Genomic DNA, 26,432 nt, shown 5'->3' with positions numbered 1-26,432 from the left:
GCTCTTTTATCATTTCATATGAAGGTCTTTATACTATGACACTCATGAAATACCTTGAATCCTTTGTTCCTGTACACATGGTCATTACATAACTGGGGTGATGAGTCAGTCTTAGGAGTACCACTTACAGTTATTCTTGTGACAAGTCAACAGAATAAACACTGTGGCCCACACTGATCCAGACAGTGGTGGAAGAAGTGCTGTACTCAAATTATTTACTTGAGTGAAAGCAGCAATGTCACTTTCTAAAAATACTCCTTTTTTCAATCTTCTACAGATTTCTAAAACATGTACAAACCATTTCTGTTTTCGGTGTCACAATTGTAAAGCAATGGACTTTAATATGCCCTCTTTATCTGTGATTGGTGTTGACTTGTTCCTTTAACACAGCACTACTTCTCCCAAATCTCCAGTAACACAAACTAAGTAACTTTTGTTCATAAGACGTCCAGTAGGGAGTGTGTATTTTTCTACATATTGGGTTTTAGAAAAACATATTTCATGTTGAAAAATGATCGATTTAGCACATCATTATTATTTTTACATGCACATCTAGGAAGAATAAGAAAGTAAAGCCAATGTCAACCAAACAACAGGGATAATCTACTGCACATGTTATGCAGCACCTTTTTTTAACTTTTGTTATATAAAGGCCATCATGTGCAAAAAAGGTTTTTTTCAGTATTGTGCCTCAAAAACAAGGCGCCTAAAAATGACTGTTCATCAGTTGTAAGACATCATGTAACTCACATGATGTATTATATTTATAGGCCTAATTAGACTGGTCAAAATGTGGGTCAGGGTCACCTTATCTGTCTGTGTAAAGTCCACTTTCAGTACTGACATGGAAGGTGTGGAGAAAAGTTTCTCAAGGAGGCACAATACCTCACAAACAAAAGGAGTTTAGCATAATTAACTTTACATACAATACTCATCAGGTCCAGTATTATTCATTTTGACTGAGCTCATGAGCTGCTGTCTTTGACCCGATGAGGCCAAGATGTCACAGCCACAGTGTTGTGGTAAACTTCAACTAACTGCCATCCATCTGTCCCTCACAAACAGGAGTCGTGTTGGCTGATCTGATGTAAAACTCCTACTGAGAGACAAATGCTTGCAACCTACAACTGCCACCCTCCAGCCAATTTATGTGCACTAAAAACTGACAGCCGATCCCACACTAACAACTTGGCACATCCCCTCGACAACATTTGGAACGATGACTTTATCGCGTTGCAAACACTTACTCAAGTTCCTTCACACTGTGCCATTTTTCTCTCTCACTCCCTCTGTCTCAGTCTGGCCTGTCTCACTCTGTCTCTCACTCTTTCCCTCACTCTAATATTATTTCCTGAGACAAACACAAATAGAAATGTTAGTTGCTGTAGACACTGAAACCAGTGTGTCCTCTTATATACATTATATGAAAAACAATAACGGGTGGATAATATAGAGAATGCATCCTGCTTTATTTCATTCTCAAATGTAAAACATTTTACTTGCACATTTACTGTTTCCTTCCTCTTGGCTTTTCCTCACTGGTTCAAAGAGACAATGTGATTCATGACCACAGGGTGGCAGGATGGCCACAGTGCTGGGTCACACTGCAGGACAGCAAGTCCTGGCATGGCACATAGTTCCACCACCCTGCTGCTCCTGTTGAAGGACACAGTAACAAATGTCTTTATAGGCCAAAGTGTAAATGGTGGTGAATTGGACATGCAAGAGCTGTGGTTGTCCTTTCAAAGCACTAGCCAAAAGTTGGACTGCTCTTCAACAACAGCAGCCTAAGGAATAGCCTTAATATACACTGAAATGGGAGCTCTTATTGCAGTTGCTTTGCAGTTTTTCACTGTTGTGAACATAATTGTCTCTTTTACCATCACAACAGGAATAGGCTTTAAACCTGTAACTAAACAAGTTCTATGGAAAATTACATTGCAAATAGCTCGCCAGTCTCTTTGAAGCATCTCCAAGTGTTGTCTGAATAACAGTACTGGATGAAGATTTAGTATTGTTTCAAATGTGACTGTGAGAGCACAGAGGGATGCCACTGTATCTGGTCATCTTGTGCAACATCTGGTTCAATCTGCGGGTTAATAGGTGGACAAAGACAAAGGGGAGAAAATTAAATCTTAAATTTGGTGATTTCTACTTTCAGTCTAGCCTTCGACCTCAGCACCAGATAAAACCTCTGAATAATGAAACTGTGCTCTGATACAGGACTACTTCTTCCCTTGTAAACATATGCACACTGTTTTGTTGCTGTTTTGTACCAGATGCTTTCGGTTTCTTCTTAGTTAAGAATCAAAACATACAAAGGTAATCCTTTGTCCCCAAAGCTTTGCAGTTTGGTCTCATACTGCAGCCAAAATTTGTTGACGCACCAGAGATTTTTGGAGCTCTACAGTATGTTGAAAAGTGACATTGGAGTTAACATTAAGTGCAGCTGAGGAATGCCTGAGGAGGCACAAGCAGAGGCAAACTTAATTTCATTGAAATTATTGCAATGTCCAAAGAAATGCACAAACACATAAGGCATGTTGAATTTATTTCCCCTGCACCTACGAGTGAAAAATGCAAACAAATACACAAACATAATATTACAATACAAACACAGCATCCTGTATTCTCAAACTTGTGTGTGAAACAGACACTCTGAATTACAGACGCAGTGCAAAGGACGAGTTTTTCCAAAAGCAAAGCCTGAAAACATTTCCTCTTATCAATCTGGAACAAGGTTATTGTTTTATGAGGAAAGTTTTTCACTGAGGCCTGCATAACTTCAAACACTGCTACTGCATAACAACAGGCTGTTTTGCAGATGACATAGCCTAAAGATTATGCTTGGCTGTGTGAGCTACACTAAGAGACAAACGTGCCAGATTTGATGGAAAATATATTGTTTCTATGCCTTTTAGCAGAGCCTCCCGCCAGCTACAGAGACAATATTAATATAGAGAAGCAGAGGGAGAACAAACAGAGAGCATCCGGTCAGACATGCACAACATGCAGCTGTTGTGTGCATGCAGGACAGCTATGTTCATCATATCAGCAATACAGAAAACAAATTCTGATTATTCAAATGCTACATTTTTTAACCTTAAGAAGACTTTTTTTTTCTTTTTCTTTTTTTCTTTTTTTTTTAGAATAAAGTTAAACAGATTTCTTGCAATACAAGAGCCTGGGATGCAAAACTAGAATTCAACATAAATGCAAACGAGACAAAAAAAGAAAAGAAAAAAAAAAAACATAAAACAAACTCTATATTCACAGCATGACAATTCTTCATCAATCATATGATATGTGTGGAGTCACTATATACAAAAATAGGATACAGTATCTGATGAAATAAATAGCATGGTAAATAACGATCATACTGTCACTCAAGCAAAGCTACATATCAGAGAGTGCAAAAACTGTCCCAGCCTACATCCAAGAGTTACACACTGGGACCTGACTACACACTTCATTATGTGACACTTTGTAAAAGCTGAAAAATCAAAACTGCACACAAACGCCGCAAAAGCTTTGGGTCAGTAGAGGGTATATAGCAATGTTTAAACACTAGAGGGAGATATTTGCCGACAGTTCGACGCTGCAATGGACGTTACTGTGTTTACACTAACATGCTACTGTTTAGTCTACATGACCTATTTTCTGACAAAAGAATGAGTCCGATTTTTACAGGAAATCTTAAGATTTAGCAGGATTTCTATAGAAATTTCATGTATGTAAATTGGCAGTTGCGGGGAATTTGACCTACACAAGTGGAAGGCACTGATGAAATGTTTAATTTTGTATCATTCATGTGGACATTTTTTATAAAAGGAGAGTTCTTAATTTTTTTGGGAAGTCTTTAGGCGAAGACGGACTAAAGACAAATGCAGAATTGAATGTTTTATTAATGGAAAAGTAAGCCACTTTGTCAAAATATATCAAATTTTCCATTTGACATGATCTTTATGTGTTTAATTTTAGGTTCTTTCTACATATTTGAAGGCTTAAAGGCGTGTTGCCCTTCCCAGCCCACTCAGGATGCATAGTGGCTTAGAGAGTCACCCTTCAAAGGAGTGAAGCATGCTAAGCTGAGGGTCAGGGGGCAGGTTGAAGGCCATTTAGACAGTTACATCCCAAGCTGAAATCATGCAAGTTTTATGCAGTGACCATCGTGACAGAAAGCATTTTTGGGGCTCTTGCTCCAGGACATGGCACAGAAATGCACAGGCAACAGAACACAGACAACAGCACGGAGACACGAGCGTAGACATCTCTCTGTCACACTATCTGTGTGTGCTACATCTCTGTTATGTCCACTGTATTTCATCCATTTCATCCTCTCCATGCTCCAAGCCTTCCCTGCGCTCTCAGGCTGGTCTGAGGAAGTGTGATGTCAAGTGCACCACACTCTGGACTGAGGAATGATGAGCACACACAGAGACATGTCATTTCCTCAAAACCCTCAATGCAGTGCAACCAAAACCTTTTCCTCTTGTCCTCCTGAAGACAACCAATCCTTAGAAACTGTGTCTCATGCTCCCTTAGGCTCTTGTAAAAGCTTCTTCCTCCCTTCACTTCAGTCTTTATCGCTCTTATTTCCATATCCACGTCGCTCTCAAAACTTCGCGGTTTCCTCTTGATTGATGAGATTATGTGGGCGTGTTGCCCTTCAGGGGGGTTCAGGTTCGGCAGGCTCCCACTGGCCACAGGCAGCTGTAACTCAGGCAGGAAGCCTGGGCTCGATCTTCAGCGAGAGATCATAGAGTGTGTCTTCGTCCATGATCAGAGTCTTATCCAGAAGGTACTGGGTCACCTGGACAGAAAACATAAAAGAGGGCATGTTTCAGAACACCAAGTATATAGTAGTATATTTCCAGCTACAGGGTTTGTTTTGTTGCTCTCAATTAATTAAGATGTTTGATGTTTTTAGCAACTAGATGACTACATGGTCTTGAAAGGCTCAACTGGGAATAAAATGACTTGTAAGTGAGCCAAATTGATTTGAGATCACATAGTCATCTTTCTCTAAATCGCCCTCTGCGGTTCTCTAATTGGTGCAGCTAATAGCTGAGAGGGTTAAAGTGATGCTCAGTGGATGTCTTGCAGCAGAAACAGAGGATTGTTGATTTAAGATGGCTTCCACAAGGCCATGATTTTAGCTCTCAGAAACATACTGCAGAGACATGTTTTCAACACTCTGACATATATCAAAGGGATTTTCAATAATCCAACAGCAGCTGAGACCAGCACTTCCATAAAGGATCCTGATGTCAAGATATTTTTATAAACTCACTTCAACATACAAGCTAATCATTGACATTTTCAATCATTCAATCTTTAATTTTAATGTTTTTGCCCCTCTGTTTATGTTTTGTAAGGCACTTTAATTTTATCCTATTTCAAATTCAACATGTTGGAGAGATAAGTACCTTGGCTTGATGCTCTATTCTGTATGGAGTCTGCTGGAACTGTCGGATCTCTCTGATGATGTGTGATATCTAAAGAAAATGTGGAGTTTAAGTTAATTAAAACACAGTGTAGATGTACAGATGATTTGCATCCCATTTGTGCATTTGTTTTATGAACGTCTGTGCTTACCATCCTCATTTTGGAGAAGTTAACAAGACCTTCCTCAGTAAAATTGGGCGTTCCCTCTTCAATAAAGGCCAGGTCTGTTAGATACATTCCCAGGTATGGCACACATGGAGGGTTGCAGCTGACGGAAGAAAGTGTGAAGGAATAATGAACATAAAAATGTCAATAAAAGCTCATTTTTGTTTTCATTTTTGCTATATGTATATTGAAAACATCTGCAAACAGTCTCACTTTTTCAGGGTCTCCCTCAGATTTTTAAACCTTCCCTCAGAGGACACGGTCTTCTGCAGTTTGTCCATCAGGGCTTTAGTCTGGACAAGAGCACAAATACACTTTTAAAATTACTTTAAAAGATAATTATGAATGACATGGGACCAACAAAACAGTTGCATTAACCCAAGATCCACCCAAGATCGTAATAAAATGAAAAAATCGAATTTGCTTCGGTCGTGAATCGACAGCAATAGCTTGGTGGACAGACAGACTGTCTGGTGATTGGATGACTGTGGCTTTTAATCGAATTAGTGCTCATCAGAATTAAGCTAAGAGCAGATACTGAACATTACGGGTAAATGCCTCTCTGCATTATCTTCCTCTGAGCTCTCTAACGACATCAATTCTACCAGGAGGAAACACATTTGTAGACATTAAGAGAAGATAACTTTCCTCTAATCTCTGTGGTTAAGGAAAACCCTACATACACTTGTTTTTAAGTACCATACTCAGGTTTTATATAGACAGAGGATTGATTATCATTAACAATGATTAATTATTCCACCTGTTTGCTGACTTTAGCCCACGTCTTCTTCAGACGGTAGATGGCACTGCGATTGAGCGCAGATGTGATCTCCAGGACTCCATTGTAGTTGTTGAGACAGCGGCAGATGTCGGCCACAGCAACCCACTTCTCTATGGAGCTGGCCCTTGAGCCCACATCGGTATGGGTCATAATCTGTGATGCCACCAGGTTACTCATCTTCAGTAGGACAAGAGAATATAAACAGACATGTACTGGATGTTCACAGAAGGATCAGGAAAAAGAAGGTGCTTAAAGACACTGAAAGGGCTGACTTACATCATTGAAGTGTTGACTGGTTTTCATGATGTACGGCGTCCTTTCTGTCTTGTCAACCTTCATCCAGCCCTGGCCCAGGAACTCTCTTGGAGAGGGAGGAAAAATACAGCGAACGCAGTAAACTCACAGGATAGTTACATCAGCTACAGCCTCTGACTTACAGATATTATCACCTCCCAGCAGGCACTGAAAAGGATTTCTTGAACTAATCAAACACCATGAGTAAAGAAAGAGGTGTCTGAAGGCTGTTGAGAAATGAAGATCGAAATAGGTGTGTGTAACATGATTGTTGGATAAAAACTTAAATGTTTCCATTCAGTCAAAGATATAAAGGTTTAAGAGACTACAAAACAGGTTTGCTTCTACAGTAATTTGAATTATTTCAAAGTCAGCTGTTTCTGTATTTTCATTTTTAATTTCACAAACAGAAGATTTTTAAGAGAAGACAACAGAGTAAAAACACATTAGACACACAATGAGGCCACTGAACCTGTTTTACTCTGCTGTATGATAATGATGTAATGGCAGGGAAATACCCAGGTATTATACTTAATTATACTTTTTGAAGAATGCATTTTGTGCTATTTTTGTCGCTTCCAGGTTTACTTAAGTGTACTGAAGTAGTGCTTGAGTATACTTTAAGTGTAAATAGTATGCTAAATTTGCACAACTTTTCACAAACTAGACCAGTGAAACTCATGATTCATGAGCAGTCAAAACACAGTTGCAATACAATTACGTTATATCACAAGTATGTTGAAAATATACCTAAATATACTTAAAATGAAGTGAAATTAAAGCACACCTTAATTAAGCGTGCTAATGGTGAGTTACATATTACACAGTAAAATTCTACTCTTTTCAAATACAAACTTGGAGTTATAAAGTTAAAATGCCCTCAGTGCTCCTCGTCATCCTCCTGAAAGCTTGCTTTCCTTTGGTGCTGCTGAGAGATACTGTGGTGATTAACTGGCCTCATAATAAGCAGTATCCATTAAGGTGATTTAGCTTTGTTTGGCCTGATGCAGATCACAGTGTGAGAGTGTTATGAAAGGACTGACTCATAAGGAATGCTCCTGAAGACAATGTGATCCAGCAGAGTGATCTGCTCAGCCAGCTCCATCGCTGAGAGGGACTCAAAACACTCTGCTTTCGGACAGTCCGCCTAAACACACACACGGACACACACACACATACAGGCACGAACAAGAGTCATGAACAAATAAATGCTCATGCCACAACACAAACACGAATAACAAGCAGATATAAATATCTAATAAAGAGACCGGCTATGATGAATATGTTTTATGACAGCTGGCAGTCCCCCGGAGAGCGTCACAGTCAGGAGAGGGTGTATTTATCTCGTCTGAATGGAGGATAGAACAGCGTGCTCTGACCGAGGCTTTTCACCTCTTACAATGGCAACGTGTGTTTTTGTGATTCCTAGTCATTATTAAGCCAAGACAATTAGCCAGGGGCACTCATGGTTGTTTTCATCTCAGGAAACTGGTAAAGGAGGGTAAATTAATAAGTATTTGGGGTAGGCGTGTATTAATGTGTAAGTACTTCAGGGGCGCGGGCTTCGTAAAACCAGGTCATCCCATAGAGAACCACATAAATATTCAAATTCAAATGAAGCTGTATTACACAGCCAGTCTGCGATAACGAGAGGTGTACGTTATGCAGCAAAAGGCAGAGTTTCTCCTCCCCGCAGCTTAATTTATCCACCAGAATAATAACAAGTTAATCATAAAATCATAAGATGTTTGCAATGAAAAAACGTATGAGAGGATGTTATGTGCTGCAGTTATCTCACCATCTGCAAGATGTCCTCTATCCTCAGCTGGGCATCGTCCTGCTCGTCCTGAGAAAGAGCACTAAAGTAGAACAGAGTAAAGCAGAACAAGCAGGAGATTTTAACACTATGTGAAGATGTTTTGACTGTTCAACTTTCAAGTGTTGCATTCTGATTTCATGCAGTGCATGTGCTTCATGTTTTTGTGTGTTTTTGTTTGTACATTTGTACGTGTAGTGTACCTTAGTATGTTGGCAGTAGCTTTTCTCTCCTGAGGCAGAAGGTCTGGATCTCTGAGTACCTCCTCCAGGAGACAAATCACCGACATCTTCAGCTCCCCATTCATCTCAAAGTCCTAAACACAGACACAAATCAACTTCTATGATTAAACAGGCTCTCACAGACATACACGAAGGGTTCCCCTGTACACACCGCTTACATGCTGAACCTCAAGTAGAACCGCAGCTTTAACCTAATCCTGATTCTAAACTCTAACACTAGACCTTAACCAAAGAAGTGAAGACTAAGTCAAGTTTGGAGTGAACAAAATCAGTTTAGACAGTGACATATGATATTTCTTGTCATAGTTGATTAAGTAAAATGAGATTATACATAGATTATGTATAGTCCTGAATCCCCTCATGCCTCCCAAACTTTACGCCTTCTTTTTCTTCACTTTTTCCCTTTCACTCCTGCCCCAATTGAACTCTTGTTCAAAGGTCAGTCTTAACAAGCTCTTTGTTCTCTGGCCTCCCAAAGAAAAAAGAGAGTGGGTGTACATGCATGTGTTTGTGCTCGCCTCTGTGTTAGTAAGTCTACTAAAACTGGCCTGTCATCACAGCATTTTGTGTTATTGAAGAAAAATACATAAAACAGATCGATGCAGTTAGACCTCTAAGCAGGGAGTCAGGCAATTACCGTGATATTCAATTCATTAGAGGCAACACTGGCTGTTTAGCAGAAGAGTAGGTAGGTGGACTGAAGCGGGCTGAGCAGCTCGTCCAATTGACACAGCAACGACACTCGGTGTGTGTTTGCGTGCATATGGCTGTTTACATGCCCAAGTGAGAGCAGTGGAGCAGAGAGCGAATGCATCTGACACCTGCTTTAATGAGACCACAGACTTGATTGCCCCAGCAGAAACAGGGGACCCCACACACACACTTAGACAAACACACACAAGCAGAAGGTGGTGGGTGCAGACAAACCTGTGAGTGTTTGGACACCCAGTGCCGCAACACGTTGAGAACTCTGTTAGTTGCAGCTCGGCGGATGATGAAATCTTTATCACAAGTTCTTTCAGAGTTTGTAAACACTGGATAAAAAAGAAAAGAGAGGGAGAGAATCTGTTAAATTAAGATAAGATAAGATAAGATAGATAAGACTTTATTCTAAGACTTGATTCAGTGTGTGTGTGTGTGTGTGTCCGTGTGCGTACGTGTGAGTACCTGGTGGTGAACCATGTCCTGCTGCTGCTGTGGCAATAGCAAAGGCTGAAGCAGGCGAGACGGAGCAGCGTGAGTTCTCCCCTGACTGGACTGCAGACACACAAAAACACATTTATCACCAGAGACAGAAATACTGTTAGAATTGTCATCAGTGAGGGGAGTAGCCACAAGTGAATTGAAATGAGCCTTCATTTCATCTGAACATAATGAATAATGATTACAATGTTCACAAAAGCAAATAACCTTTTGTAGTATAACTTATTTTTTACCTAAAGTCAAATATCTTCTATATTAACTAATATTTTTTTCATTGCAAATACATTGTGTCAACTGAATCATTAACTAAACAGTAATTAGTAATTTGCTTTGAAATATTCCCATGAGTATTTACATATAAAATGAGCCAATGTTTGCCTTATTATTCATGTACCTTGCCTATATATAAAAAAAGTAGAATCTTGAAAACTTAATCTTTAAATTACAGGCTTTGTGTTAGTAAGCTCTGTGCCAAATTTGATAGGCATGACTAAACCAATTTCAAAACGGTAATTTACATGAGAATTTGTTTGAAGACACATATGATTAGATTTTCATCTACATAATCTCTACTTTGTAAAAATACAAATCTGAAAATGTAGCTATTCACCATTATCATCACCATCATCATCATCATCATCACTGTCGCCCTTGTTGCAGGCCCTTTGTAGAAATTAAATATACTCCTCATTGTTGGAATCCTCAAACCTCTGTTCATCACCTTTAAAATCGCCATTGAAATCATCATCATCATCCAAACCAGACACAGCCTGCCAAATGCTTGTTGGATCTGCAGCTGTCCTGGGCTCACCTCAAGGAAAACAATCCCAAGACATTTGCAGTCATACATACACACTCACACGCTACCATTTATGCCAAGGTCTGACTCTATAGCTTTGTATTGTGCTGCTGAAGTAAAGATGTCATCCTCCAGGGTCAGGGATCTTTGCCTGGCTCTGCAGAGCAGACTCTAAGTGGGCACAGAACTGCCCACTGCAAGGGCCTCTGGCAATGGCATTGTGGCCTATGAGTCATAAACCACACAAACACACACACACACACATTGTTACCTCCAGGCTGTCTGTAGCGGAGGTGGCGAGGTGTGGAAGGGGAGCGACATGGAGACATGTCTCCTGCCTCACTGCTCTGAGGAGACTCTGGGATGATTTTCTCGAGTGACACTGACTCCAGCACAGCTGGGGAGGAGAAGGATAAGAATAATGATGATGATGATGATGATGATGGCGATGATGGCCATTATTGTTGCTGCACTACTGGAGAGGAGAACTTATTGTACTTAGATTCACAGTCATGACAAATTAAAGTCTTATCCACTGGTCTCTCAGCGTAACCAGTGGATAAGACTTTAATTTGTTCCTTGCACATTTTGTGTATGTGTGAGCAAGTAAAGTAAATGTTAGTAGTAAATGTTCTTTGACATGTACTGTGTGTAGCTGCATTCATATTGGCAAACATGCATGTTAAATATTTGATTCACTCTGCAAGATGCAAACATGCATTTAACTTTTGGATGTGCACTCCAGCACAGACACAAGCAGTGACCAGGGAGGGAACAATAGTTCAAGTCTGTGTTGGAAAATTAGCAGGTATCACACAAAACCTGATTCTTCTGTAAGCAACACAAACGACAACGTGACAAATTAAAAGAAAAAACAAAAAGAAGTGGCTTCAGAACAGCTTCAGCAGTCCTTGCCAACCCTAACCCTGAGCGTTCCAGAGTGATGATCATTGACTGTGCTGAGATCTGCTGGCTGTGAATGCCATGGCACACTCTGGGTTTCATATCACTTTCACACTTCCCTGTATTTTCCTGTATGGAAGCATCTGTATTCATCACATTTCTGCAGTTTATTCAGGTTTTTCCTTTAGTTTGTCACCTGTTTGAATTTGTTTGTATTTGCCCTTGGTACTGCTTTTATATCCTGGTGTTTTGCTTTGAGAATGAGTATGTTGTTTGAGTTGGACATAACTTTAAAAACACAGCGGTTTCACCTCATGACTTAAACATAATGCTCAGAATGTCACACTGGCAATTTATCAGTGACAGTGAAAAAAACGGTTAGCAGCTGTCACACATGCACACACTCGTGCACACACTCTTACACATGCTAATGAGGGTCTAACTGTAGCTTGTCTTAGCTGTGCTGCTTCAGATGTCCTAACGCTATCACTCTCCAGTCTGAGAGGGCTGTTTAACACCACTATTAGAAGATCTAAGTGTGTGTGGAGGGAAGTCTGATAGCACACAAATGCAAGGAGATAATGATGTCCCACCAGACGCGTGTTCTGCTCTGACAAGCAACACTTCACACTGTGTCATTTCATGAGTGACCTCCAGCTCTTTATAAGCATTTCAGTTTGCCAGTAAGGCGTTGATGTGTTGATGATCAGTCATAGAGAATATATACTTTGCACACTTACAGAACAAACTGCACACGTTGTCAAGGTGCACATGGCAATAAGTTAAGCACAATGCAGAATCAAATTATAAGAATTTCAATCATCTGCTAATGCTTTACAACCCTCCAAATGGCTGTAACAGCCATTAAAAATAATTAAAATTATACAATTTTTGTTTAATTTCACTCTGATGACATGCCCACAAAATTTAGAGTTAAGTCTTCATCTCTGTTGCTCTCAAAATTACCGTATCATTAAAAAGAACAATAATCATTGTTTGACAGAATTTCTAAATGCAGATCATCACTAAAACCTATAAAATGTGTCCATGGATCTTATGGAAAACTACAATTTGTGACCTGGTTTAAGTGACCTGTGACCACCATTTGACCATTTGATGTAGAAATGTACTGCAGGGAGTGTCAGTACACAGTGACATCATATGATTAAAGGTGCAAAACAGCTCACTTCTGACCATATGAAACCACATGTTGAGTATGGTCAGAGATGAAACAGATTTGAAACCACTTTCAAAACTCTGATGATGGTATTCAAGATCAATATTCCTTTATTTGTCCCGCAAAGGGAAATTCCAGAAAATTCCTGGTTTAAATCGGGGTTTTGCTGCTTGAAGACCATAACCTTAAGTAAAGGTTTTTGTACTGACAGTTTTTTGACAAGTGAAAAATGGCTTTGTCCAAAATCATGTCAATATTTCTCAAAGTAAGGTATACTGATGCTTTGTAACGCCTCTCAGCGTCTCATACGGGCATGCAGGTTACCCTTTAGCATCTGTATGAGACATATCTGTCTCTAAGCTAACTCCAATGTAAGCCCATCTGTGGCAATGACAGACAACCAGAACAAATCCACTGGCAGTCAAACACATTCTCATGTTGTTGTGTGTTTGCTGGATGGGTCTACAGTGGAGTTAGTTGAAAGCCTGGTGCGTGTCATACCGATGCAACAGGATACCTTGTGTATGAGATGACAAAATGGCTGAGGCTCTGGGAATGAGACCAGGCTCAAAGCTCAGGCATTACACTGGAAATAATATCGGTATATTTCAGACAGAACACAGCTCTGATGTTCTGTCCAGTATAAATGGTTTTGCGCTGTATTGGCGTGGAAACTATGACACACCTCTGCGGATGCTACGTCTCAGTTTGCCACAAAATGGGTCGATCTTGGGCACCTCCTCCCCCTCGGCAGTCGAGCAGGGACTCTGGTCTGGGGATGAGGGAATGGGAGGAACTTGGTCCTGCGGTGGCTTGGAGTTGTTGGGTGGTGGAGAGGTGGATGAGGGTGGAGGAGAGGAGGTGGTAGGAGTCGGGGTCTGAGGCGTCGGGGTTTGAGGGGTGTGGGCAGATGTGGGGCTACTGGCTGCAGACTGGGAAGTGTTATGGTTGACGCCAGAGTTTGACAGAGGACTGGTTAGGTCTAGGCCTCCGACCCTGGCAGTGATGGGGGAGTGGAGGGAAAGCTTTCTTGTTCGGACAGGGGAGGAGGTGCGGGACGGGATGGACAGAGGAGGTGGAGAGGAGAATTTGCGGCAGAGACGGGGAGATTTGTCGTTTATGTGCTCACCACCTCTGTTATTCTGATTGGTGGCAAAGAACAGCTCCAAGGACCTGAAAGGGGAACAAAGCAATATGTCAGCAAAGTAAGAGGATATTAGAAAATGCAATAAGAAACAAGAGCTTGTTGGTTTGTTGTTTGTCTGTATGCCTTAAAGTGAGAAAGGTTCAATAGAAAATGTATTTTGTCAGACAGCTTTCCAGTATTACAGACAAATGTCTGGTTTAGGGTCAAATAAAATGACATACTGTGTGTTCAGAATTCACAACGAACAGAAGAATCACAGAGGAATTTCACAGCGTACTGGGGACAACAAGGCATCCAGTGTTACATTTAGAGCATTTAGCTTACGTAGTTATCCAGAGTGACTTATAATGAGTGGGCACACAGTGCAGTCAGAGTAAAAGAATTAGAACAGTGACACGATTTCTGTTGGGTTGCTGCTGCACTTCAGCGCACTGGGCTGGAAATAAAACAATGTCTTTGAGGTTACTGTGCTGACTTTCAGCTTTAATTTTAGGGTGTTTACATCCACATCTGATGAACAGTGTTGGTATTTTAGAGTTTTGTGTACATGGTTCCTCAGGTTTAATGAACAGAAAGTAGTTGGATGAGCTAACACACACTTGAAGCTGCTCTACTCATTATCTTTATCAATCACAGTATGAAAGAACTGCATGTAACGTGAAAGGAGTTGGTTATAGTGACATCATCTATCAGCCAATCTTTTGTTTCTGTGGGGTTTTCTATTTTGGTTCACTCTCATTGCTCTCAGCACTGTTGGTTTCAGGCAGCTGTTTTCAATGAAAAGCTCTGATTAACGTGAACATCTGGCCAGCTTCAAGTGGCTGACAGGCAAAGTGAGTGACTAGTTCATGAAAATGGAAAATTCAACAGCTAAAGAGCTACAGATTTCCTTCAGTTGGTGGTGACCAAAACAGAGCCTCATAGAGAGTGAATATTGCATTTACATTCATCAAGTGAACAGAACAAGCGTCCAAATGAATGCTAATGTTGCTTCTGGGCTAACATATATGGCAAATAAACTTTGTAAGGTGCATTTAGCTTCCAGTTTGGAAACATATGCTCAGTTTGACCAAAGTCAGGTGACTGTCTTGACCAGTGGAGAAAATGTTGCTTTTCAGCTCTACAAATTCCTTTCTTATCCAATATTTAGGTCTTTTTTTTTTTTTTTTTTTGCAGCAGCAGCAGCAGCACTGTCCTAAAATTGTGGGTCTATAAAAAGCGTTCAAATTAACCTAAACTGTTCAGCAAGCAGGCATGTGAACACCCTCAAAAACCCCATAAGTTGGAATTTACTGAATATGATTTTAGTACCTGATTATGTGTCTAAAACAGGAACATTACAGCTGACAAAAATATGTCCACTTCATATACTAGAGTAGAAAAAAACATCAGTCTTTCATTGCAGATTATATTTGCAACATTTGAACGCCTTATTTACTAGGCAATGGAAGTGCAAAAGCTTTAATCAACAGCATTTTGGTTGTCAATTTTGTGATGACATTATCACTGCTCGGAGAGTCATGTGTACAGAGCTACATCAAGGGAGGAGCAATCATGCATAGACAAACACAGCCATCATTTATTTGCACAAGCCTGTTATTCAGCAGGAAATAAGAGAACAAATTTCATCCCAGATTGAAAGAGGAGGGGGAGAAATGAAAGGAGGATATAGAGGAAGGAAAGATACATGAAAAGCAGAGAGGAGGAATGCTGAAGAACTTTGAATCAGGCAGAGGAAAAAGAGGAACCAAGCAGCGGAAGATGCTCAAGAGGAGAATATAAAACAGACTGAAGAGGAATGGCAAAAAGGGATCAATATGGAGAGAGTGAGAAAAACAGCTTTGAGGAAGTGATGCACCAATGAGAGAGCATGCTACAGACCAGCTGCAGAGACTCCAAAATATTTCCATTCTTCTATGTCTGTTTACGAATCATCAACCTAGTATGTTTCAAACTGGTGAAGTTACAAGCCCTGTGAGCTGACCATACAAGGAGATAGATAGCAGGTAGACTGAAAAGCATAAAAGGGAAAATCATGCATCAGTAAGGTATCAGACCAAGACCAGAGGAGAGGAGGCACAGGCAGGAAAAGTTGGAAAGAGTAAGAATGAAGGCAGAGAGCGAGAAAGAGTTGGTTACTTGGACTGATCCATGGCTATCTTCTTGATCTTCAGACTGTAGTCAGGACAGATGGATGAGATGGACAGACGGTCAAATGAGTGGTACTGCGCCCTGTAGTTGGAGGGGACATGAAGAGACAGGGGGGTGGATGACACAGAACAAAGATTAAATGGATGTGATGGTTGGACTGACACATGAAGATGCAAGCAGGAGATGTGATGGAGATAGAAGATGGTTGGAGGGAAGGTGTTGGATGGATGATAAATGAATCTCTTGGTAGAGGAAAGGTGTGAGTGAGAGAACAGCATTATATTTTCAGTCTCCCAGATGTTGACACATGGGAGAAAAATCCAGAGCGACAAGGAGGCAGAAAGAGTTTTTAATTTGCAAAAATTAAACAGGGGGCACTTCTTTGATAAATAGAAAAAAATGAAAATCAAGGCGTGTTAGAGCCAACCAAAAGGGAACTTTGGCCATGACGTATAAATACACAGGAGTCCTCAGCTCCTCAGCAATGCTAGCAGCTTCATGAGGCATGTTAGCATGGTAACACTTGCCAATTAGCACTGAACACTTAAGTTAAGTACAGCTAAGGCTCATGGGGATGTCATTAGTTTTGACGATGGCATTAGATTAAAAGTTAAGGGATCAACAAAGTCATTAAGACACATCGTCTGGGAACCATGACTGCCTGATCCATCTGTGAGATGTTGAGATATTTCACTTGATAATCAAACTTTGACCTCATGATGGCGTTAGGTAAAAAGTTAAGGGACAACTGACAGTGCCGTCCCTAGAGCCACATCATGGCTAAAAGCACAAAAACAGTAAAGAAACCACTGAAATACAATAAAGCATGTTCTCTTTGTAAACCACTTATTGTACTTGCTCTCTTGTGGATGAAGGAGAGAAAAAAAAAGTGGAAAGGTTTGACTCAAAGGGTACTTTGGCTGCTTAAGTGCCCACCTGGAGTGACTTTAAGGGCAAAAATGAAGCATATCCTGTTTAAGTAAAGATTTGAGAAAGTGAACTTTCCCCACACTACCCTTCCTGCACACCTCTGGTCTCTGGACGATTCCTCCCTGTTCTCTTCCAGTGAAGGCCGCCACAGGCCATGGCCAGTTAGGCTGAACATACAAACCTGCCCTTGGGCAGAGCACAAGACTTTTCCAATTGAAAAGGGAGAGTTAAGTAAAGCTGAGGAAGGAATATAAACATACAATTATGATGCAGCCAGAGTCCTAATAAGAGAGAGAGAGAGAGCATAAATAAAGAGAGAGAGAAACTCCTCATCTGACACATATTCCTATGGCTGTGCCAAAAACCTTGTGGAAGCATCTGTTGTGTTGGCCTCCACACACATGCTGGTATGTATTTCAGCCAGTATGTACTCAACCTTGTGGACAGAGGTGGGAGATGCATTGCATGCTGAATCCAAAAAACTGAGTAGGTTAATAAAGAGGCCAATAAAAATTCTCCTTTCATCCTTGTAAACAAATGCATGCATGTTCCTTTCACTGTCCATTCTGGTAAAGGTGATGTGTGGGAAGATTTCTGAGGTGCCTTTAGGTCTGTGGTGGTGATGTGTGAGCACAGTGTGCATGTCAGCTGCGCATACACCTTCTCTGTGTTTGTGAATGCACATAGTATTTGTGTGTTTGCACTGTATGACCTGATTGGTATGGAGGAGAAGGGTTTCTTGTAGATGTCAGCCAGTTTGTCCATGACCACAGTTGCTGTGGTGAAAATCCTGTACGTGTGCAGGAAGGTGTTCAGGAAGTCAATGGAGAGGAAGCGCAGGTCGGTCAGCCTCTCAAGCAGCCGCTCCACGCTGGCATAGCGGATCTGGGGGACCTTGCAGGAGTTGAGCGTCTTGCTGAAGCAAATGTCAACATCATCTTTATGGAGACGCACATCGGATCTGATGGATATACACGTACACACACACACACACACACATAACCGAGGATGGGTGGGGCTGCTAAGCAAGGAAAAGGTTACGAAAGTAGCTGAGCAAAAACAGCCAAGTGAAAGAAGGAAATCAATAAACAAAATCCATGTAATCCAAAGAAGGAAGCTAAAAATAAGAGTGGATACCAAAGAATACTCTTAAGCAGATTTCAGCAACAGCATAAATAAATATAAAAAAAAAGCATAATACATAACATACAGCCTAAGAGGTTACTGTACATCAACACAACTGTAACATTTTCACCCAGATAAGCTACATTATAAACTTATGTTTTGCAACAGTGGCATGAAGACATGAGTATTCCTCTTCACAAACACAAACATACTTACTTGATCATATGAGGCACAGTGACTTTAGAGTTCTCCTCAAATACACTGGTCATCAAACCATTACAGCGGATATTATCTATGCACTACAGAGGCAGAGAGAAAAGGAAGATACTGAGAGAGTAAAGTGAAGAAATGACAGTATGAGAGGGAAAAAGTGAGAGTATTTGCAAATAATTTTCATGTATGTTTGACCCACAAAACCTAAAGCAGATGATGGTCTGCAACACCTCGAAACACATGAGGGAGAAAAATACTGATTTGCTTATCTATGCACTCAATTCTCAGCATCAAAACTAATGCTGAAAACACTAATTAAAAGTCAGGTTGTCATGGAATTGAGGAAAAATAAGCATATTAAAATTGTCAGTGTGTTTTTTTTGTCTGATAAGATTGAATCCAGTTTGACACGCTTGTATCGTGGTGCTCTGTTTGTGAAGCAGTGAGGCACTGAGCTGAACTCACCCCCGGGGAACTGCACCCGTGTCTGTGTTTACTTATCACTAAGCCCTCTCAATACCCGGTGGAGAACATGCTCTTGCTATTTGGAGGTTCTTGTTATTCTGTGTATGGGTGTGTGTTTGTGTTTTACCTGGCTAATATCACTGGTCCATGCTGCCTTCTCCTGCCGCGATGGTGCCAGTAACACCACAGTGAATGAAGGCAAGTCTGCTGGCTCTACTACAAGCTTGAAGTCCAGCTGACCAAATACCTGACCTCCAGCTTTAGCTGCGTGATAGAGCAAAAAGAAAGAGCTTTATGGAGTACAGCCATCCTCTTAATGATGATAGTAAAAAAAAAATGCACAAACACACACACACACACACATACACACAGAGTTAATTAAGCGGACCTGCAATCTCCATTCTACACACCCCTGAGGCTTAAGTGTGAAGGTGTGTGTTGAAGGGAAGTGTGCACATGCATGTGATTGTCTCAGCACTTGTGTTTGCGTGGCTGTATGGATGTTTCATCAGTCTCCATACTTGCAAAATGAATCCTCAGGAAAAAAAATAATGGATCTGTAATGTCAAAAGATCAAAACCTGACATTTGAAGGGGTGAGCATCTGATATTTAAAGGGAAGTAATTTCTGGACACTTATCATCTGACACCTAATTAACCTCCATGAGTGGTGAAGGGCCTAAATGGGCCAATAAGAGCTGCCTGTGTGTCGACCATCGTGGAAGCACCGCTCCATTGATGTAATAAACTTACATTCCTCATCACTGGCGTCTGGTTCCTCTATGAGTGTGCAGTCAATCAGGGACAAAACTCCACCTTGCTGCAAGAGATTAATACCAATATTAACAATAGTTTATTGGCTTTTAAAATAAAAGTTTAAATCAATTCCTAAAATTAATCTCTGATTTCTGAGATGTTCCCACCTTAAGAAGGTGCAGTTTTCCTCCAGAACTGCGTGTGCAGATGAGGAAGTGTTTGGTGAAGAGGAAGCACTGCCGCTCCCCTTCCTTCTTCAGAGAGAGAGAGCCCAGACGGACCTTACTGAGTTTCCCTCGCTCCACCGACGGCAGCTGGATCAGAGAGCCTGAGGAGCAGGATTGGCACAAGATTACATTATATTTCACTAAGCTGACACTGGGCTGAAGGTCATGTTTACTAAGCAAACATACATGTACAGAATGTAGCATTGCTGAGCATTTCTGCACACATGTATTTTGTGTGCGCACCTGGCAGACATGAAGACATTAAAAGATGGAGGAGATTATTTAAATGGGTGGCAAAAACTACGTAAAACTAACAACTGCTGGAGGAACATCACAGTCTGCTCTCCTGTGCAGTCGTACAGCAGCCCATGTTCCACGTAGCAGGCATGCACACTCAGTACGTTTACTGCACCTTAAATGGAAAATTACCTTCGACTTGATCTAAGTATCCTCAACAAATCAGGAGATCAGATAGCTCATTAGGGTTTGCACACTGTAGCAATTAATAACCACTGCTGCAGCTATGTGTTTCTCAAGAGCACATCAACTGTATGAAGACTTTGCAGGTCTTGGACCAGTGTCTTTATGGGACTGTGTTTCCAACCACTTGTTTGAAGCAATTCCTGATAAATACAGTACAATTTATGTGATACATTTGAGATGTTGGTGATCAAGCATGACTTTGTTAGATTAGGCAGACTGTTGGTTCTGGCACGATGAATCCACGCTAAGACTTGGCTTACACCAGTGGTGACAGGCAATCAATTTATTTCCACTGCAGGAGAACGAGAAGCGTAGCGGTGTTAGATATTCTATCTTACATTACGTTACATTAATTCGGCATACACTTTGTTCAAAGCAACTCACAATAAGTGCTTTGGAAGTCCATAGGAACAAGAGCTGGATGTCATCAAAACTTGGAAGCGCATCCTTCTAAAACACACAGCTAACAGTGTGTTCAGTGCTTCAGTGCAAGTGCTTAGAGCATATAGGAACCAGCTAAAAAGTACATGAAATGTGATTAAACAAAATAAGTACAACATTTTGTTTTAAACTCTTGGGAATAATTCATTAGGAAAATATTTTCTTGTTAATCAATCAGTCTTTTTCATTTACATGATTCTAGTTGTTGTTATCTGAACCACAACGAGTTTGTAGAACCACATTTTCACTTGGTAAGCTGACAGAGAGCCAAATGTCCCTGAGTGGAAAGTATTACAGTAGCTCATGTCATGATTCAGTGACTGAGCTCCACAAAGATACCACAACTGTGCTCTCAGATCACCGGCTGACAGGCAGGAGGGTCTTCCTGTTAGGAAAACATCCAGAGCTTTGCTGTCTGGTGAACAGTGCTGTGAGCTGAGGGAAACTTACCCTGCCTGACGAAGGTCTGGCTGGTGTCCAGCAGGATGTCACAGCCCTCCACTATCATCCTCTCTATGGCCAGGTTTTTCCGGATGTTTTCCGTGTCACTCACCTCGTCATGCATTACTCTGGGCACACACAAACACACTGTTTGGTTCGGTATTCAATATCAAGATGTATCAGGAAACCATTCTGACACATACCTGGACAGTTCCTCTAATTTGGACTTGGCGAATTCAAGGCTCTTGCGCTCCACATGCTCGTGAGGTGTGTGCGCCAATAACTCATGTAAGGTGATGATGTAGCGAGGAATCTTGTGGGAGAGAGGAGGAATGGTGAAATATATGAACAATTCATAAATGATAGTCAACGTGGTGGAAATAAATGAGGACAAGAACTGACATTAAAAAAAAAAAAACTGCTTTTGTGTAGTAGTTTGTTTGTGAAAAGGCCCATGATCTACCTGGAACATGGGGTATGTGAGGAAGGTCTCCAGCATCCTTCCCTCGCAGGCGGCGTTCGACTCATACTGTTTGAGCAGTTTGTCAAAGTCTCTGTTCTGCTTGCAGTTGGCCAAAACCTGCAGGCTGTACTGATGGTTACGCACAAACTCCTGATAGATGTTCAGCATGGGCAGCAGGATGTCAAACAGGTCGGCTACAAACAACAACACACACGTGCACACATACAGTATTGTCAGTAACATGTGGGTACAAATCCGGGCATGAAGTCAAATATTCTGCCACCAGCAGCTGGTTTCAGTCGAAAAGTGTGTTGCTATAGCAACCACTGCTGGCACAGCTCCACGGCAGTTTAACTGATGTTAATTTGAGCCTTTTGTCAGATCTGTGACCAATCAAATATTGACAGGCGCCTTTTATCTACTCCCCAAATGTTCTTGTTGGAGCATCAGATCGACATACTCTTTCCATTACAGCTGTTGACTTGTGATATTTAATAGCTGAGTATACTGCTAACCAAACTAGCTGTCTGAGGTTAATGTGTTGCTAATACAACACTCTAGGTAACTCGTCGATGATATGTTATTTTAACTCTTGTGGACTTCTTTGTGTATGTTTACCAGATCATTTACTGCTCTGTACTTTGTATTAGGACTTGAGAGGAGAGTGATAAAACTCAATTTACAGGCAATAGCAGCACACAAACAGTACCAACAAAAAGTACTGTCCAAGGGAGGAGGTGGTGGAGGGGATGTGGCCAAAGTAATGTTAAAGGGAAATGGGGAAACTGATGTTAGCTTTTCAGATGTGCAGCTGGGAAACTGACTCTTTAAAACCAAACTCAGTAAACACATCTAGTGTTTCTTATTGATCATATATTGTCTCTGTCTTGGACAACAAACACCAAGAATCACCATGTTAAGTACAAAGTCTACTCAAAGAATCAATATAACCTCACTTTAACGTAAAGAACACATGTAAATGGATGGAGCAGATGTCACTTTCTAATTCACTACAGAAAACCAAACGTATAGATCATAATGCTTTTCAACTGATGTGCCCTCAAAAAAGACAAAAGAAACAAAGCCATGGAAGAAACGAGTAAAGACAGACTTAGAGGCTTCATTATATTGGTCACAGATAGATGCTTCTATTCATTTGAACATAATCTGAATGACGTTAAAAGCACATTGTATTGGAGGCTAAATATTCAATGATAATGACAATCAGGAAAAAGTCTGTCCTCAAGAAACTGCAGACACTGATTTGATGTAAAACATATTGTTGATCAAAAATCCACATTCAACGTCAGCCTGAAGCAGAGAGTCAGATAACGGTGACGTTCAGCTCTTTTTCTTTTTGAGTTTGTCACAAGTAATTTGCTGCTGTGTCTTTCAGCAGTCTGTCTCCTAGGTGATGCTTATCTGTCGAGGGGGCTTCTGTTTTAGGAGGTGAATATGTGGGATGCCTTCTGGTCCGGGTGGTCATTGTCTGTCAAGACAATGAGCGTACTTGTTGCAGACTGAGATAGGGAAATGAGTGTGCCTGAGTGTGTGCGTGTGTGTGTGTGTGTGTGTGTGTGTGTGTGTGTGTGTGTGAGAGAGAGAGAGAGAGAGAGAGAGAGAGAGAGAACGGAGCAGCAAGACGTCAGTCTGACGTTTGAACGAGACAAACTGGATGTGGAGGACCATTGAAAACCTGACCTTGATGTAACTGAGTGGCTGCAGAGACTATGCATGCAGTGTGTATATATTTGTGTATTTTGTGTGCGGTTAAGTAACAGCTTACCCAGCACCAGAGTTGGCCAGTTGGCTATCCTCGCCTTCAAGCCTTGATGAAAAATCTCATGCAGGAACATGATGGTCTCACTGAAGAGACAGTGCGAAAACACAACGGCAAGAGATTTTTAAGTCCTCAGCGTCCGTCTCTACATGCACCTCTGACAGTTCAGTGATTCAGATGGACAGAACATGTTGCTCAATCCCACACGAATACATTCAGACAGACGTACACACCTGTTGAGGAAGATGCTGCTGACATCGTCATGGCTGATGGGGGGTTTCTTGGAGCTGGCAGCCATCCTCAGAGGTCTGAGGAAACAGTTGACCAGGATGTAGAGCTGGTGGACGTACCTGCCATCACACATGGACAAAGAGAAAAACACTTGTATATCAACTTATAATGTCTGGGTTTAGACTTAAACAGGCTTGAGACTCCCTGGCAATGTTCAGAAATTTAGATTTATCCTGAAAACACATGCAGAAATGCACCAGGCTACTGTTCAATGCTTGAAGTCTAACACATCACTCATAGCATCCTTTCCTAAGCCCTAGTCTAGCGTCAGTTACTCTCACTGAGATGCGTGTCATGCACTGTAAAAGCTCAACAAATGTGACAACTTTTCAACAGTGTGCACTGGCTCTCTAGGCATAATGTATTTACATACTCTGTCTCTGCCTCCACCATGTTGAAGACGATCTGGTTCCTCTTCCTCATGCTCTCAGCGTGAGGAGAGCAGATGTAGTCCTGGACGATGATCTTCCACTTCCTCCGACAGAGCCAGCCCCGCATGAAACTCTGCACCTGAGGTGATGCAAACAAGGTAGCTTAGACTCACTTTTGCATGCACACTGCGCATGCAACATGCACTCACACAACACGACGGGTTACAGAAAAAGGAAAACACATGAATCCAAAGGTGAACCTGAATTTAGAAAAATATTTATTTTACCTTCTTGATCTTCTTGATATCCGGGTCTTCATTTTCGTGGTTGACATGGTAAGGCCGCATTCGCTCCTTAGTTTTGTTCAGAGCTACAATCTTTAAAGAAATTCAGACACAAACAATATGAGAATAATGTGAGTGACTACACAGAGGACCCATTAAATCACATTAAACAGAGGCAATGGTCTTCTCAGGTATAGCAGAAAATGATACGATTTCATTAATGAGGGTATTCTATTCCTAAAGGGACCAACAGTCATTTGGATGAATACTGTATATGTGATAGTCATGCAGTGTGCTCACTGAACTGTTGGTGTGTTTGCACCAGATAGACATCAGACTTCCTCATCTTTGGCAATCTGGTGCCTTCGTTCAGAAAGAGAGAATGACTGAGAAGGGGGAGGGCTGCTATCAGCTGGTGGCAGTAAGCAAATTAAGGCTTATATGTGCCTGATTACCTGTAGTGCTTTGTAGGGCACAGCAGGTACTGAAGACAGTATAAGTATAATCCTGTGTAGTTAAAAATGATGTATTTCTGGCTGAAACAAATCCATGGAAATCGTAATATAAAGGCCTTTTAAAGACCTAATCTATCTAATTATGTCAGTTCTTGTATCGTTTTTACAGCCAGAGTCAGATCAGCCTGTAGACGCTCTGCAGGTAAGAAAAGCCAGCCGCCTACCACAAGCTTAAAGTCATCTTCCAGGTTTGAAAACTGAGGCACACATACGACACATCACAGGGAATAAACCTGGCAGATGCCAAACCGGAAACTGGCTCTGGTACTATATTACGTTCAGCCATTTGCTTTTACCTTCAGGCTTCTTTATAACAGCAGTTTATCACAGATGAAGAAAAACATCAAAGACAAAACCAAAGCCATTTTCAGCCTCACAATTTCATCTTTATTTCCTCATTCGCAAGTGCTATCATGCAAATGGCAGCAGAGAGGAGTCAGTCTGCCAACTGTTGACAGTTATAGTGGCTAGTTGGTTTAATTATTCATAAACATGGAGCAACACACACAAAACAAACAAACAAGACTATATGTTTTAATGAGATGGATCACCAACTGCACACTGGCTCTCAAAGACTAATCCTTTTTTCATGAGTGGCCCAATTACACAGGCAGATGTTTCCTAATATAAAATGCCTATCGTTAGCATTTTCATTACCAGCAGGGTTCAGTGTATCCTGCCAGTGAGATATAATCACAGTGTGCGGCAGGGAGAAGTATCTGCCATACACTTGTTGCTCTAAGGGAGAATTACAGCTAAAAACAGCGTAACTGCCAAATCCATTAAACATTAGTGTTATCGTTTCCTGAAGACAGAAGCAGCACATACAAGTAAAATATTTATACATTTTTGACACAGATGAGCCGTGGATTGGAAATGACAGCTCCACTGTGATTTATGGAGATGTTAGCAGCTGGCCCTGTGAGCAAATGGCTTCCCTTACAGCCAAATGCTGCACAGACCAGAATTCATTTCAATCAAGCACCTGTACATAACGAATAACTGCAAAGCCTTCTGGTCACCTACGTGGCACATAAGAGAACACGTACAAAGGAATTATTTTCCATCTGATCCAACAGAGATAGTCAAAAATCAGAAATATCACGGCACGCCTTAATAATTTCCGAGTATCGTCCTATTTAACGTTTCTATCTAACCATGCATCAACAACTAGAACACTTCCCTCTAATTAATTCCAATTACATGCAGCACAGCAAACTAATGGAAACCAGTGGAAGTTGTCAAACGGCAACCATACAATTCAACTTAGCATATGGAGAATAATGCATGAAGAGATTTACACTGAGCTATTTTACTATTCAGGAAACATATTAAAAAATTGTTAAGAGATCACAGATGCACGAAATGAAGCATTTCCAAAATACATTACAGTACATACATACTGTACACAGTCATTTATGGCTGGGTGAAATGGTTAAAATCATTTTATCATTCATAACATTTTAACTGCAACGCAACATGTCTTTGTCAATGTCAGCACCTACATTAGAATCACTATTTG

The 26,432-nt window shown here is 41.1% G+C and overlaps 1 protein-coding gene across 3 annotated transcripts in view; it reads right to left on the bottom strand.

The window, feature by feature from the left end:
* Positions 1-2,534: 2,534 nt before the first annotated feature.
* rasgrf2b (Ras protein-specific guanine nucleotide-releasing factor 2b) overlaps positions 2,535-26,432 on the bottom strand; it is a 42,193-nt gene continuing 18,295 nt past the window's right edge. The window contains exons 4-29 of one of the 3 annotated variants that reach the window (XM_076731793.1): positions 24,399-24,488; positions 24,114-24,250; positions 23,683-23,799; positions 23,456-23,535; positions 21,670-21,863; positions 21,410-21,519; positions 21,216-21,334; positions 19,782-19,942; positions 19,612-19,678; positions 18,987-19,123; positions 18,398-18,480; positions 17,769-18,017; positions 16,115-16,207; positions 13,514-14,001; positions 11,020-11,145; positions 9,914-10,003; positions 9,674-9,780; positions 8,708-8,820; positions 8,487-8,547; positions 7,732-7,835; positions 6,671-6,755; positions 6,374-6,571; positions 5,827-5,906; positions 5,599-5,716; positions 5,430-5,498; positions 2,535-4,813 (exon numbers count right to left, since the gene is read on the bottom strand). In XM_076731793.1, coding sequence (XP_076587908.1) covers positions 4,721-4,813; positions 5,430-5,498; positions 5,599-5,716; positions 5,827-5,906; positions 6,374-6,571; positions 6,671-6,755; positions 7,732-7,835; positions 8,487-8,547; positions 8,708-8,820; positions 9,674-9,780; positions 9,914-10,003; positions 11,020-11,145; positions 13,514-14,001; positions 16,115-16,207; positions 17,769-18,017; positions 18,398-18,480; positions 18,987-19,123; positions 19,612-19,678; positions 19,782-19,942; positions 21,216-21,334; positions 21,410-21,519; positions 21,670-21,863; positions 23,456-23,535; positions 23,683-23,799; positions 24,114-24,250; positions 24,399-24,488 — 3,369 coding nt within the window. In that variant the 3' untranslated portion in view covers positions 2,535-4,720. The remainder of the gene's footprint in view (positions 4,814-5,429; positions 5,499-5,598; positions 5,717-5,826; positions 5,907-6,373; positions 6,572-6,670; positions 6,756-7,731; positions 7,836-8,486; positions 8,548-8,707; positions 8,821-9,673; positions 9,781-9,913; positions 10,004-11,019; positions 11,146-13,513; positions 14,002-16,114; positions 16,208-17,768; positions 18,018-18,397; positions 18,481-18,986; positions 19,124-19,611; positions 19,679-19,781; positions 19,943-21,215; positions 21,335-21,409; positions 21,520-21,669; positions 21,864-23,455; positions 23,536-23,682; positions 23,800-24,113; positions 24,251-24,398; positions 24,489-26,432) is intronic. The other 2 variants (XM_076731794.1, XM_076731796.1) reach the window with 2 other exon arrangements.

The sequence above is a fragment of the Chaetodon auriga genome, chromosome 5 (assembly GCF_051107435.1).
Source record: "Chaetodon auriga isolate fChaAug3 chromosome 5, fChaAug3.hap1, whole genome shotgun sequence".
Classification (NCBI taxonomy): domain Eukaryota; kingdom Metazoa; phylum Chordata; class Actinopteri; order Chaetodontiformes; family Chaetodontidae; genus Chaetodon; species Chaetodon auriga.
The sequence above is the reverse complement of the archived record's forward strand: the minus strand, read 5'-3'. Positions and strand labels throughout refer to the sequence as shown.